Source organism: Megachile rotundata, chromosome 4, assembly GCF_050947335.1.
Source record: "Megachile rotundata isolate GNS110a chromosome 4, iyMegRotu1, whole genome shotgun sequence".
Lineage (NCBI taxonomy): Eukaryota > Metazoa > Arthropoda > Insecta > Hymenoptera > Megachilidae > Megachile > Megachile rotundata.
In genome coordinates, this window is record NC_134986.1 from 21,628,214 (window position 1) to 21,642,925 (window position 14,712).

The 14,712-nt window shown below is 51.6% G+C and overlaps 3 protein-coding genes across 12 annotated transcripts; 2 read left to right on the top strand and 1 right to left on the bottom strand.

Moving 5' to 3' along the window:
• Window positions 1-425: 425 nt before the first annotated feature.
• hgo (homogentisate 1,2-dioxygenase) lies at window positions 426-3,417 on the bottom strand. Of its 2 annotated transcripts, XM_003708158.3 has the most exons (8): window positions 3,247-3,417; window positions 3,036-3,171; window positions 2,838-2,971; window positions 2,588-2,774; window positions 2,200-2,379; window positions 1,916-2,139; window positions 1,709-1,835; window positions 426-1,096 (listed from the first exon to the last, which is right to left on the bottom strand). In XM_003708158.3, the coding sequence occupies exons 1-8, from the start codon at window positions 3,262-3,264 to the stop codon at window positions 777-779; spliced, it is 1,326 nt and encodes a 441-aa protein (XP_003708206.2). In that variant the 5' UTR covers window positions 3,265-3,417; the 3' UTR covers window positions 426-776. The 2 variants fall into 2 exon arrangements, with proteins under 2 accessions (XP_003708206.2, XP_076387025.1); XM_076530910.1 differs by having other exon boundaries at window positions 2,588-2,971.
• Window positions 3,418-3,772: 355 nt separating this feature from the next.
• f (espin protein forked) lies at window positions 3,773-9,492 on the top strand. Of its 9 annotated transcripts, none has more exons than XM_076530874.1 (12): window positions 4,700-4,832; window positions 5,845-5,970; window positions 6,236-6,479; window positions 6,637-6,832; window positions 6,962-7,125; window positions 7,199-7,268; window positions 7,442-7,590; window positions 7,823-8,093; window positions 8,154-8,581; window positions 8,641-8,816; window positions 8,880-9,070; window positions 9,138-9,492. In XM_076530874.1, the coding sequence occupies exons 2-12, from the start codon at window positions 5,884-5,886 to the stop codon at window positions 9,400-9,402; spliced, it is 2,241 nt and encodes a 746-aa protein (XP_076386989.1). In that variant the 5' UTR covers window positions 4,700-4,832; window positions 5,845-5,883; the 3' UTR covers window positions 9,403-9,492. The 9 variants fall into 9 exon arrangements, with proteins under 9 accessions (XP_076386986.1, XP_076386989.1, XP_076386991.1 ...); XM_076530872.1 differs by lacking the exon at window positions 4,700-4,832 and adding an exon at window positions 4,858-5,271; XM_076530873.1 differs by lacking the exon at window positions 4,700-4,832 and adding an exon at window positions 4,860-5,271 and having other exon boundaries at window positions 7,823-8,066.
• Window positions 9,493-9,631: 139 nt separating this feature from the next.
• LOC100878609 (putative inorganic phosphate cotransporter) lies at window positions 9,632-13,438 on the top strand. Its single transcript, XM_012296901.2, has 8 exons — window positions 9,632-10,028; window positions 10,625-10,890; window positions 11,011-11,268; window positions 11,381-11,465; window positions 11,584-11,801; window positions 11,860-12,009; window positions 12,088-12,220; window positions 12,297-13,438. Exons 1-8 carry the CDS (start codon window positions 10,004-10,006, stop codon window positions 12,737-12,739), a joined length of 1,578 nt encoding a protein of 525 aa, XP_012152291.1. The 5' UTR covers window positions 9,632-10,003; the 3' UTR covers window positions 12,740-13,438.
• Window positions 13,439-14,712: the final 1,274 nt, after the last annotated feature.

Sequence of the window (14,712 nt, forward strand, 5' to 3'; positions counted from 1 at the left end):
TTCGTTGCATAAACTTTGTTCGACACGGTTGAACACGATGAAAAGTAAAACACGATAAACCACCGTTACGTTACGACACTCGCGTATGACTAGAACGTTATGACTCACGGCTTTATCGAGAACGCGCTCTAGCGAGTGCACTCGAAATCTTTTGCCGAGACTACGTACTCGGTTGCCTTCGTTGAGCTCTACCCGAACCGAACTACGAACTTGGCTATGTCGACACCTCTTCTTCTACCTATCTTATTCTTTCTATCCGTATTACTCTGTAATAAAGTTGCGGGATCAGTGTAACGCGCGTATACGCGATATGGCTGCATAACGTTTCTTTATTCGGTCAGTTTATACCCCACGGATCTCGATCTCGAAAGGGATTTTGGGTATTATGTTTAAATTGTATAAATAACGAACGCATACACACTTGCTGATTTATATCCATTTTATTCGACTCGTTCGAATCCAATTTCCTTGAAATTTCCTTGAAATTTCCTTGAAATTTCCTTGAAAATGAACAAATTCTTATCTTCCCTATTATTCTCGCGGTATAACAGTTCTACATACATACATACATATATCTCAGGTACCCAAATACGCTAAAGTACAGACGTTGTATCGAAGCAAATTCGACGTTCGCGCATCAACGTCGGTTCGTAATTGAATAATTTGAGCATAACTCGTTTACGCTACAAGTTCGAGCCTCGTAAAACATTGTAGAGTAAACATGGAAGTTTCCTATCGCGCGGGAAACAACGACGAGAAAAAGACGATTGAAATCTTTAAAGAGATTTCCTGTACGGGTTGAAGTGCTTTTTAAGACCTTCCCAGCATCTGTAATAGTCGTCGTCCAACTTGTTGCAAAGTTTCGCTGCCCATTCGGTTATCGCCAAGCTATACGACGTTTCGAACATGAAAGCTTGAGTTCCATCGGCTACGCGCTCCGGTTTAAGCTCGCAGTTCGAAGCGGTATCGAAACAACGCGTATCCGGTCCGTGAGGCGTCATAATAGAGTGCAGCGATGCCCCGCCTGGATGAAAGCTGTCCTCTTTAGCTTCGTACTGTCCCTTGATCAGGCCCATAAACTCGCTCATACAATTTCCTGAAGGTCGAAACGCATCGTTTGATCGTCGGAACGCTATAGACGCGTACATAGGGTGTCCCGTGAATAGCGTACACCGTACAATGCCAGCGACAACGCAACGGAAGGAACGCACGGCACTTTTACCCCGATCAGTTTCGAGCGTTCGCTCGTTGTTCGTCTTTAAAACCAAGTCGCCAAGTCGCCAAGTCAAGAATTTCTCGTTCGTAACAGTTTATTTGTATAGTAAACTAAGCAATCTATTAGACACCCGCAATCTATCCGCATACGCGCAAAGTAGGTCAGAGAGAAATAAACACGCGACTACGGTCGAGAAAAATGGTAGGTGTCGCTCGCGAAGGAAAGGCAAAATTGATATTCGGCGAAAGAAAAAAGAAAAGTTCTCGATCGATATCGAGGGAGAAAATTCCGAGTTTTCACCGATATCTCGGTTAAGCGACTTTTAGAAGCGGTCTAGCGTAACGGACTGGATATCGAGCAACGACGGATAACGTTGGAAAAGCGGCAGGAGGCGCGACGTCCGCAATTACGCGTTGTTATTTCGTTTAATTAGGTAGGACAGCGGGAAGCGAGAAACGAGAAGAAAAGGAACGGCATCGAGAAAATACTTACGATGGTAATACGGCGGCCGGAAAGTGTGCTCTTGCACGGACCATCGAGGAGGGAATATCACGAAATCGGCCGCAGCGGTGCCAGCTTTTGTCGAGGGACACGTCAGAACGGTGAAAATCGACGGATCCTGCGACACCGCGAAAAACCATCGATTCGATTTACTACGTTCTACGAGTAGAACCGCGAGGTTACAGCACGGCTACTTACGCAATGATCGAACGAAACCGTATTGACGACCATGAATTTCGCGAGGTCGTATTTATACGGAACGTAATTTCCGTGCCAGGCCACTACATCGAACGGGCTGTGGCGTTGTCTGGCGACGTACAACTTACCATGGTACTTGCATACGATCTCGTAATCGGTTTCTCGATCTTCGTAAACGGCGACCGGCGTTTGAAAGTCTCGCGGATTCGCCAGGCCGTTTGCCCCTGCACGATGATCGGATCGTTAACGCGCGAACGGAAGAGAAAAAAGAATCGATTCGTTACCTATCGGACCCAGCTCCGGCAGTTGAAAATGATCGTCGAACACCTCCAGGATGTAACCACGGGACGGTCCAAAAACCGTAACGTTGAATCGCATGCCCTGTTGAATCACGCATATCTCGTTCGGTTCGCACAGGATCTTGCCAAATTCGGTGGTTATCACTAACGCGCCTAATTGAGGCACTGCAACAACCAACCAATTTACTTGGATTCGTTCGACGAACAGGGTTACAACGATTAATAAAACGTAGCGAAATTAGTAGGATACAACCGTTCGGGCGATGCGCCGTTAGAAAAAGAGTGGACGCTAGGGGGGGGGGGGGGGGGGGCTAGCAAGAAACGAGCGGTTCGGGGAGAACGAAATCTACGAGCAACGAAGAAGGAAACGAACCGATAAGAAAATCTCCGTCCGCGTTGTAAAGAGCTCTGTCCCGCATGGACGCGTTGCAGAGATACACGTGAATCGCGACGCCCTGTCGAGCGCGAAAGTCACCGGCGCCGCATATCGTGTGCAAACCGTCGACAAAGTCTACCTCGACGGCCTGTCTGGTCGGCACGTCGAACGGTTTCCATCTCAGCTGCGAACAGAAAAGAAGATTCGAGCGGTCATCCAAAGGGTGGTCGTCGACCAACTGCCTTACCTGATTCGGTGTCTGAGGAGTCGCGTCCCATTCGTAGACGAGACGAGTATCGCGGCCGATCGGCGCGAACGGACGATGGACGACCGACGGTCTGATCCGATAGAACCAAGAACGTTTGTTTCGAGATCGAGGAGCTGAAAATTCGACGAACCCGATCGTATACGAATTCGAGATGTCGCTGACGCGACGCGAACTTACCGGTGAACGCCGTACCGGACAGTTGCTCCGCGTACAGACCGTAAGGACACTTTTGAGGATTGTTTTGGCCGACGGGCAGAGCGCCGGGGCAACGCTCGTCCTCGCTGGAAAACTCGCAGCCAAAGCCCGTTAAGTACTGAAACGAAACGAATTCGATGGACCGGAAGAGCGAATAAGCGCGACCAAAGGGGTCGCCTCGTTGTTCACGTACCTTGAATTCCGTTTTCATCGCGCCTCCACCGTTTCAGGGAATACACGAGCTTTCTCGCTGACCGTAACCTTTTATATATACGCGAACGACACTGGCCGTCCTTAGGAGATACGTAATCGCAAAGAGATCGTAATTATGCAAAGAACGTGTTTACGCGTTGTATCGACCAATCGCGTGGCCGCGTGCTCGAAGGCGCGACTCGTTAAAACGCGCGGTCGACGCACGTTTCGAAGTCAAAAATTCCACGCGTTATGAAAATTTATCTCCGCATCGCGTTCTCAAGGCGAGCCTCCCGTTCCTGTCCTCGCTAATTTACGTTCCATCCTATTCGATTCGATTCTCGATTCGATCGGTTGATCGGAACGCTCTCATCCGTCTCGCCTCTTTCGCGATCGACGCGTGCCGACGACAAAAACAAACGTACGGATGCGGAGGAAAAAAAGGGGAACGACGAAAAGTAGAAATTTTCCTCGTTCGAGGCCTGCAATGTTTGCCGAGAAAATTTCCATCGGTTTCACGAGGCTAACGCGAGGGAACGAGTTTCATCGAACTATTTACGAGTCGTACGTAGAATAAAAACACGTTCCCTCGAATAATGATTCACGATCGGCATATTAATCGCGAGGAGGCGAGGCAAGCAAGGAGGGAGCTGTTCTAATCACGATTCGTTCCTCGCCGTAAACACGATCCATGTTTTTGTTCGACGCGAAACGAGCGATACGTAAACGACGGTTGCAAAACCGCCGCGTTTCGTAACCGCGATCTCCTTTTGCACGGGTCCCCGACCCCGAGCAGCCTGTTCGTCGGTCGAAAATCGACGATCGAGACATCGTTCGCGTCCCCGGTCACGGTAAAAGGGAATCGAGTTATTTTCTCGACGTTTCGTCCGCGAAAGTTCCTCTCGAATCGGCAATCGCGATCACCGGCTAACGAAATGTCAGCGGAGTCGCCGACGACGGAACGAGAAACGATCGGCGACGGATAACGGCGAATACCGAAGAAAACTAATTACTCGTAATTGACCGCGTTACGAGAGTCGTTCGCGTTTCGAATCGGCGCGACGTGGCGCAACGCGAGGAACGAACGACTAGAACGGAAAAGTAGGGAGAGTAGGGGTCGTTTACAGTTAATCGAGAGAGATCCAGCGAACGCGAAGGAATCCTTCTCTCGACGACGGAACAACCTTTCTTTTCTACTCGCAGAAACGGCAAACGCGAACGCATCTCCGAGCAGAGCTTCCGAACGGAGGCGATACTTTGCGCGCGTTCCACGACTTTTGCTCCGATTTACTCGTTTCCGGTTGAAGCTTGACACGAATGCTCGCGGAATCGAGTCTATCGCGATTCAGCGAACCTCGGCGAGCCGCGTTCAGCGAGACACGAAGAGGACAACGGAGGAAAGGGAGAGAAACTTGGAGAAAGAACGGCTGGGAGAGGGGAGACGAGAGGGGAGACGAGAGGCGATACGAAAGGACGGGACGCTGCGCGATTCGAAAGATCCTATCGACGGTAACTAGGTAGCCGAGAAGGTCCGTACCCCTACCAGGATAAAGGAGCGACCGGTTGGCCGGCTCTCGCTCGAAACAGGTGGGCCCCGAGTTGCCGCGAGTCGACTCGAATCGAATCGAATCCAGTCGAGTCGAGTCGAGTCTCGGTCTGCCGCTTACCGCGCGCGGATCGAGTTCGTTGTCCGACCGGTCCGGCACGCGTCGTTTTCGGCCACGAGGAAAAGTCCCACTCGATTATCCGAAATACGCGTATATAAAGCGGTCGGTTGCCGAACCGTTAGATCGGCCGCCAGTTTCCTTCCATATCGCGCGGATCGCCGCTCTCGAGAAGGATCGCGCGTACCGGCATCGCGGCAGCAGTGCGCCTTCCGAAATTCTGGTCGCGACGAATCGGTTGATCGTGGACCATCTAATTGGATTAATCGATTCGCTATCGAGCGATACTTCGGTTCCGCGCGCGACGTCCATCGTCGCGACGCGAGCAAGCGTCCTTACCTCGATATTGCATGGGTGTACACGTAAGTGAAACGAAACTCGACGCGAGGAAAAATTGGTAATTCGACGCGACGTCGCGAAGAAAATCGGTGAAAGGCTAAGAACGCGAGGTCCGTATAGAAGCGCGCTACCAGTTACGTTCGGTACCGCGATCGACGGATCGCGTCGTACGGATCGACGTAAATTGGAGCGGAGATCGTAGCGGAACCTTTCCGTTCTATTTGCCGTACACGCACGCGCGTATATTCGGTACGCGCGAATCCTCGAACCCCGGTTTCGAGGATCGCGCCTCGCGTCGAACGGGATCCTTAGCCTCGTTGCTCGCTCGACGCATCGTCGCGACGCGTTCTCGCGGAAGCCTCCACGAGAGGCTTGTCGTTTCCGACAAGGGTAACTCTCGATCGTGTCGCTCGGCTGACGAAATCTCGTAAGAGCAGGGCTTCGAGCGCGTTTATCTCGGTTATAGCCGGTTTCGTTCGTTCTTCCGTGTAGAAAGTCGCCGCGCAGGAATCGCGAGATTCGACTTGTCGCGTTAACGGTCCATCGCGACTTCCGAGCCGGCTCGCGACTAACGGAGAAACGCCGATGTTCCGTAGGAAACGAACGAGGGATACCGTACCGATGTCATCGGCAGAATGGCCAGGGATCGTTCCGGTTCGGAATATTCGGAGAATATGAGCGACGCCACGAGCTGCAGTTGTACGACGGGTTCCGTCGACGAGGCTAGTAAACACAGAGGGTCGAACGCGCGCGTCGCGGCTTTCTCGGTCGAGAGATTCGCCGTCGTCGTCGGCGTCGTCGAACTCGCGAGATCGACGTACGCGAGACGAATCGGGGTAATCGACGACGTCGAACGATAGGCGAGCTCGAGGATCGAGACGCGAGGTATGCCTCGAGCGAGCGCGAATCACTCTTCCGGAAGAGCGTGCGAGAGGTATGCGAGACGGCGGCGTCCGATAATGGTAGCTGGTGTTGTGCTGGTTTCAGTGCTCGTTGCGCGGTTGCGGCATGTTTCAAGAACCGTTTTTCCTCCATCCGCCCGGCTCTAGACCTCGCGATGGGATCTACATCAATCCGATGAGCGCGTACATCGGCGAGCCGGCCAAACCGAAGGACACGGAATCCTTCTACCTGCACAGTCCCCACGATCTCGTGTATACCAGGATCACGAGGTTGTTCGCCGATACCGACAAGCATCGCCACACGGACAAGAAGGACGATTCTCTGACCGGTAAGTGGCACGCTCGACGCCGTCGCGTCCTCGTCCTCGCCATCCTAGCCATCGCTGCCGCTGCCGCTGTTCCGTTACTCGGTTCGCGCGACTACCGATCCTCGCCGACTACCGTCATTTTTAACGGCACCCGATCTTCTCTACCGGTCGATTGCAGTGAAAGTGGACGTGCACGTGAACGATGCCCTCCTCGACCGGCCGTCCAGCGGAAACGGTTACGCGGTCAAGTCGGATATGGTTCGCGAGTCGACCGAGCACGCGTACGAGCAAATCTGCCTGCGCCAGGAACCAGAAGTCGCCGGCGTAGCCACGCTGGCCCGAAAGAAGGCGGCCGACAACGCATCCGACGGCAGGTACGAGAGCAAACGTTCGATTCGCGACGTCGCTGTCGTCTCTGGCGGCCTTCGACCGATTCTTCGCCACGGACAGCCGCGTCGCGAATCTCGCTCGATCTCGCTCAATCTCGCGAAAACGAATTTCAGCCGTTCCCGAAAGCCCGATCGAAGATACAGCAGATCGAGTAGCGCGAGCGAGTCGTCGAACGCGAGCAGCGAGGTTCCCTGCTTCTCGTCCACCGCGTCGACACCCTCGCTGTCGCGAAACAGCAGCAACGAACGAGTCGGCAAGAACGCGTCCACGAGCCACGGTACGTTGCGATTCGGCCGCGATCGATTCGATTCGAAAGGAAATTCTAACGCGGCGACGCGGTCGGTTTTCAGAGAAAAAAGATTCGACGAGTTCGCGAGTAGAAAGCGAAAAGGAGATCAAACCGGTCAGCAACGGAGCTAGGTAAGTAGGCCGAGCGATAAGCGACCGCGACGGAAAACCGAAGAGAGAAGCGATCGAACTCGACTGCGATCACCTCGCGGATCGTACGAATCGCTCTCTCGATCGATTATCGAGCGGTAACGTGGTCAGAATGCCAAGAAAATTCTTTTCCTTCCATCGCGCGCGTTGATCAGTTTCGCGAAGCCACCGCCGCCACCGCCGCCACCTCCACCGCCCGACAAAGAAGACGCCAAGCAAGTCGCGGAGACGACCGGCCGAGACGAGAAGAAGGAGATCTGCAACCGCGATGCCAGGACCGAGAGTGGCGTGTTCGCGTTGTCAGGTATAGTCCTCCGAGTCGATTCGCCGGGACAACGTCATTATACATGTACATATATATATCGTAAACGATATCGGCGATATATCGTTTACGATCGCGAGTACGCCTCGCGAATCGCCTCGACGACCACTTACTAGACCATGCCGCTCATCGGGCATATAATACGCTTACCTGGATTTCACTTGCCCGACCTACTACGATTCCTTCTCCCTACCGCGCTTCTGTTTCGGAACAGCGACCAACAAGTCCGACGTATCCTGCGGCGAGCACCGCCAGCCGGAAGCGCCTCCTGCCAGTCCACCGGCAGACGCCGAAGAAATTAAGGCGAGTCAAACGTCGCATCTGGTGAACAAGCATATGGTGTTGCCGTTCATACCTCCGAAGTTCGCGAACGCGGACTCGAACACCTTGCTCAAGCCGTCCGAGTACCTCAAGAGCATATGCAAAGCTTCCTCGAGAAACAGTCTGTCGAAAGCAAGGTCGGTCGCTCGACGTCGCTTCGCGTCGTAAGTTCTTTCTCGTTCTCGTTACGTTCGAACGTCGACGTTCAAGGCAAACGTTCGCAGGTCGGTGGATAACTTGGACATACAGAGCGGACGAAACGATCGGAGGGAGATTGGCCCCGGATCGGAACGGCAACATCGGCGTGGAGAGGAGCTCGAGCTGGAGGGGGAGGAAGACGAGGAGGAGGACGAGGGGGAGGAAGAAGAAGAAGAGACCGGAGAAGCAGGAAAGGGAGGAAGAAAGAAATCCGCGTCGGGCCCTCCGCCGCCGCCGCTGTCGCCGCTTCAAAAATCGCGTCGCAACGGCGAGAACTTGGCCGCTTCCGTCGACAACGGCAACACCGAATCGGAATCCCCGAAGAATCCGCAGCCTCTCGCGACCATCAGCATCCAAGACTTAACGAGCATCCAGCTGCGAAGAACCAGCGCGAAAATGAACGCGACGAAAACGTTTTCCGCGCCGCCGCCTCGAAGCGTCTCCATGACCAACGGTACGTACACCGAACGAAACCCTAACCCCGATCGAACGGTATATTTCCCCCGTTCTCAGTTTCAGAGTCGTTCTTCGTTCAAAAGACCGACTTGATCGCGGAACTTAAGCGAACCAAGGACATTCCGGGCATCAAGAAGCTGAAAGTCGAGATGGCTCGAGTGGAGAAGACGCAAGAACAAAATCTCATATCGGAGATCAACAAAGCGTTCAACGTTTCGAACTTCGTCGACCAGGTAAGCACTCTGTTTAGGCTGGTTTTGCGCAGGTTTCTCTCTAGATCGATTTCTCCCTTTTAGATCCCGGAGAAGGACAGTTCCGGCAACTTGATACCGATATGGAAACGGCAAATGTTGGCTCGAAAGGCTGCCGAACGAGCGAAGAAAGAGTTGGAGGAACAGATTGCCAGAGAGAACGAGGAGAGACGACAAAAGGCGATTCCCGCTTGGAAGAGGCAACTCCTCGCGAAAAAGGACAACGAGGAAAAAAGGTTTGTTGTCCGCGATCGCGATTCAACGCGCAAAATAATCGAACGTCCTCTGTACCTTCTCGCGCAGACTGAACCAAGCGCAATCGGCGCAACCGGTGCAATCGTCGCAATCGGTGCCAGCGACGCCAACCGAGGCGACTCAAGCGAAGACGGACGCTTCGTCGGCTTGTCCGCGGACGGCGCACCGGACAGAAAAGACGGAGGACAAATCGGAAGGCGAGGAGAAGAGAAACGAATCGAATCACGCCAACGGTCCGGACGACGACGGCCCGATCATACCCTGGCGAGCTCAACTCCGGAAGACTAACAGCAAGCTCAACATTTTGGATTGATTGTCCCGACATCGAGTAAAAAAGAAACGAAAGAAACGTGCGAACAAAACACAGAATGTACATAGAAACCAGTAAACTTTCTACCGATCACTTCCCCGCCTGCATCTGTTCTTCGGACGTTGTTCGTTCCCTAACGGTTCAATTTGTTCGTCGTTCGGTTCCGAAAGCGTTGCCAGTGCCGTTGTTCCACGGTATCTGGCCGACGCTCGTTTCTTTCCCGGCTATTCGAATCGTCGCGGTAGCGAACGTTCTTCCACCGCGGCGCGTCGGTAACCAACCTTAACGGTCCGCTCTCGAAACGGGGGAATATACTCGCGGGGACGAATAGGAATAGAAACTTGATGGCAAACGCGGAGCAACGCGCGTACAAGTACGAATAGGTCCGAATAGTCGAATAGAAGCGATCTGACAGTGACGCGACTCGTCCGCCGAGCCGCACGGCCTCCTTCTCTCTCTCTCTCTCTTTCACCGAAATCGTTCGAAATATCTTCCCGATTGTCTCTCGGATCGCGAAAACACCGTTCAACGTCGCCCGTGAAATCGAGCGTCGGACTAACTTTCTCTTTCCTCCGACCGATCTTTCGCGCGCACCGCGCAAACGATGCCGTCCAACCGGAACATAAGAGGTAAGTTAAGCGACCACGACTTCCGAGCGAACGCGAAACTTTGCTCGGCCAACGAATTAACCTTGCCCCCCGATTACGCGTTCCGTTGGAAAATCGATCGGTCACCGCGTTCCATTCGCGATCGAAAACGTCGCTTCCGTAACGGAACGCCGCTGTGTTCTCGAAACGAACGCGTCAGCCAAGAAAAACGTAAATAGCTACCGGAAACGACCGCCGCTAAGTTCTGGGTGAAGGTCAGCCTCGCGAAGCTTCGGACGCGTCGCCTCTTCTTTGGCAACCGCATCGCCTCGACGAAACGAGGGAAATCGAACGGCAACTTTTCAGCCTCGTTTCGAAGAAGCGGCGCGAACCCTCGTCGAGTCGAATAAAATCGTCAACGAGACGAAATTGTTGCTCGCAGGGGTCGGAGATGACCCTTTGATTCGTTAATTCGTTCGTACATTCGAGATACGCGTGGAATCAGCCGTCGCGCGATCAGCGTTCAAGTGGGTCGCTCTATCTCTTATTCCGATTCGAATCGATAATTTCCGATAATTTAGTCGAAATAAACGAAAGAAATAGGAACCGTGCCTGATCCTTCGTTCGTCTACTTGCAGACCTGCTCACGTGCAGACAAGTATTAAACGTAATGGTGATACTGGGATTCATGTTGAATTACATGTTGCGCGTCAACATGACGATCGCCATCGTGTCGATGGTGATTCCGAGCAACCGTAGCTCGCATCCCAGCGAATACGACGTTTCCGACGAATACGTAAACGCCGCTTCGATCGACGACCGGAGCACGAGAACGACCACCGACGCGGCTTCCAAAAACAACGGCTCCGGTTCTTCTTTTCTGAACGACGGATCAATTACGCACGTGCGTCGCATTACTTTTTTCTTCCGCTTCCTTCGACTATTCCTTCGATTTCTTTCTATCCGAATCCCAAACTGAACTACGCTCGATATTAGATGCGATCCTTTCTGGAAATTTCTGTAGATATCGTGGGAGGGGAAAGCGAACGAAACGCGGTACCCGTGGAACGAGTATCAGGTGAATCTCGTGCTGGGAAGCTTCTTTTGGGGTTACATCTGTACCGAATTACCGGGCGGAAGACTCGCGGAAATCATAGGCCCGAAGAGGGTGTTCGGATACAGCATGCTACTGTCGAGCGCCATAACCCTGCTGACGCCGTTGTCCGCCACTTACGGATACGTGATGGTCGCGGGACTAAGAACCGTTCTTGGATTCATGCTGGTGCGTTTACCTTTTCAATTTTTTACGGCGTTACGAAACACGGCTCGGCCGTTCTCGTAACTGGCCGGCAACGACGCGTCAGAAACCGTCCGAAACGATTGCTTGAACGCAGGGAGTTACCTGGCCGGCTATTCAACCGATGACGGCTCGATGGATTCCGCCGACAGAACGAAGCAAATTTGTCTCCAACATGATGGGTAAATCGAATCTTGATTTTCCTCCGATTATTCGATAAATAAGGGAGCAGATTATATTCTGGCCGTTTGAACTACGTTCGAGTCGACGAAACTACGAGATTTCGTTACTTCGTTTCAGCTTCGTCCCTCGGTGCAGCGGTGACGATGCCGATTTGTGGATTCTTGATCGCGTCGGTCGGCTGGGAATCCGTTTTTTACGTGACCGGCGCGATAGGACTCGCGTGGAGCGTAGCCTGGTTTCTCTTGATATTCGATTCTCCCGCCCAACATCCGAGGATCTCCGTCGAGGAACGTCGATACATCGAACACGCGATCGGCTCCACCGCCACCACCAAGGTAATCGATCAAATTTTCGATAAAAATTTCGACTCTTTACCAAACATTTCCTTTTCAGCGATTGCCCGTACCGTGGAAGTCCATCTTCTTCTCGATTCCAGTTTGGGCCATCGTCGTCACTCACGTATGCAGCGTGTTCGGCTACTTTACCGTCGTCAATCAACTACCAACCTACATGAAATACATCTTAAACTTTAATATCAAAGAGGTTCGCTATCGTGCTCGCTTTCCGCGGAACTGTCGCTTTATTTACATATTTGTCGCTCTATCTTTTTTCATTTCGTAGAACGGGATGTTATCTTCTTTGCCGTATCTCGGAAAATACGCGTTCGCAGTGACGATGTCTGCTCTGGCCGATCATTTGGTGAAAACGAAAAAGTTGTCGATAACGACTATTCGAAAATTGTTCACCACGTTCGGTGAGTAAATGAGAAGTAACGTAGCCGCGCCGCTTTTATTTTCTCGCCTACATCTTGTTGTTGTTCTTTTTCGTAGCGGTACTGAGTCCGGGACTGCTGATGATCGTGCAAGCGTATCACGGATGCGATCGCGTCGCGTCGGTATCGATCTTCACCGTAGCTTTGACGATCAACGGCGCGGTAACGGCGGGATATCTAGGAAACAGCTTGGACATCGCGCCTAATTTTTCGGGGACCATTTTCGGCATAGCGAACACTTTTAGCTCGTTGGGTGGATTCCTTAGCAGTTACATGGTCGGCACGATAACTTACAAAAATCAGACCTACGCTAGATGGACCATCGTTTTTTGGGTTCTAGCTTCGACTTACATCGTCGGAGCTGTCGCGTTTGCCGTGTTCGGTAGCGGCGAGCTACAAAAGTGGAACAATCCCGAAGCGAACGAGGATCGAAAGAAGACGAACGACGCGGAGAAATCGAACAACGAATCCATATCCCTGAAAAATAAGGGTATCCCCTAATCAAACGATTTCGTCGCGTTCCGACCTCGAAACTTTTCTCGAAAATTAATCGATCGTTCGTACACGGTTTACGACCTATGCTCTTACGTGAAGCTTCTTTAACAGCGGGCCAACGGATGTAAGTCAGTTTCTCGGTAGCAGAAAGTTCTCTTTAAATCTTTGCGCGGTAATAACGCGAACTGAACGTTTTTTAATTTCGTATCGACGCACGATCCCGAAACAGCACCTTCTATCGGCTATCGTACGTTTTATCTTTCATCTCTGTGACTTTAAACGCGTTTAATACCTCTTAGCGTCGTCGTGCAAAGCGCCTCCTCGATGTACAGAATTTTGCGAATTCGAATTACTCGAATTTTTTGTCGCTAAACGGCTACAGCCTTTTTCCTTCGTACCGAAATCGCTACTACACGCGCTCGACCAAATTTTCCATATAAGCTCTTTTTTGCAAAACAAAACACATCTGTGAGAATGGTTTATGGTGACTCGCAAGAAAATTTGTTCTCGTTCTTATATCATTCTCTATATTCTATATTCTATATTCTATATCATCGACGGGATACAGTATAGCGCGAGAACTGTTCCGAACACGTAAGTCGCATCGTCGAACCCACTCGGATCCAACGAATATATTACAAACAGCATAAAACCAATATTAATAAATGTACAATAATATTAATAAATATTAATTAATAAAATCGATACTAATTGAATTTTTACGAAAATGGAACGAGTGGCGCCATCTCTCCGGCGAACAGGGTGAACTACACGGTTTTGAAACTGTAGTTTCGTTAGTTCTCATATTCTACCGCTAGATGGCGACACTCGAGACAGACCCCTTTAGGCTAATTAGGATTACCATATAAGGATAAGAATGGGTAAAAATTGATAATGGTTTGGTAAAGTTAAAACATTCCGAAACGAATTAGTCTTGAATTCGAAATGTCGGTTGAATTTTCACGAAAATCTCTCCCACTTATGCCGTTTTCATTATATTTCGTGGGTCCGACGATGCGGATTATGCGTCGAGATAGCTCCCATAATATACCGTGTATCGTCGGTAATACAGAGAATAAGCTTTTTTACAGAGAGTAAACTTTTTTCTCGGACAAACGACACGATTTATCGATTATCGATAACACCATTTATCGGCATAGACAAGTTTTCTGTTACGTTCGGTTCGTCGAAATCCGATGGCGGTAACGAGGCGTCGTTCGTCGACGAAACGTAAACAAATGGTATCGGGAAAAGAAAAAAGACGAACGAACGGAAAGGAAAGACGACGCAGGATGGCAGTTGGGACGCGGCGCATCCGCGTCGCATCCGCGTCGCGATGACCGGCGTAGAGGCGCCGCGCGTTGCGGTGATGCTCGCCGTGACGCGTGGCGCTGCGGCGCTTCGCCGTCATGCCAGGAACGCAGCATTAAGAGGAGCTGATTCATCTTCTCTTAGACCTCGTTGTTTACTTACCGTCTTCCCTTCCGTCTTCCGTCTTACGCCGTCCGGCGATCGTTCGTCAACTAATTCCTTCGACGTTTCACGCGTGGCACCGTAACCCCGAGTCGGTTGCGATTTTCGCGGGAAGCAGCGCGATTCGAATTTTTTTCACCGAGGGAAAGCGTGAAAAATTTCTACGAAACGATCATCGTCGCAAGTATCGGTAGGGAAATTTTGAAAGCGAAACGAGATCGGTTGCTCGGAAGTCGCCGATAAAAGAACAACGATTATCTCGTACGCACCGTGTTGTTTTCGAGCGAACGAGATAATATGCCGCTGATCGCGAACTGATTTTGGAAAGGGACAGAAACGCGCGTCTGCGAGAAGGTGAACGCGGCGATGAGCGCGAGGAGGAAGGAGAAGGGGAAGGAAAAGGGTAATAAAAGAAGGGCGTAGAATGCGAAGAATCCACGGACCGCGGTACCGAATTCAATCGCAATGTCGGACGGAGTAGGAAACTAGGAGCGCGGCGAAGGTAG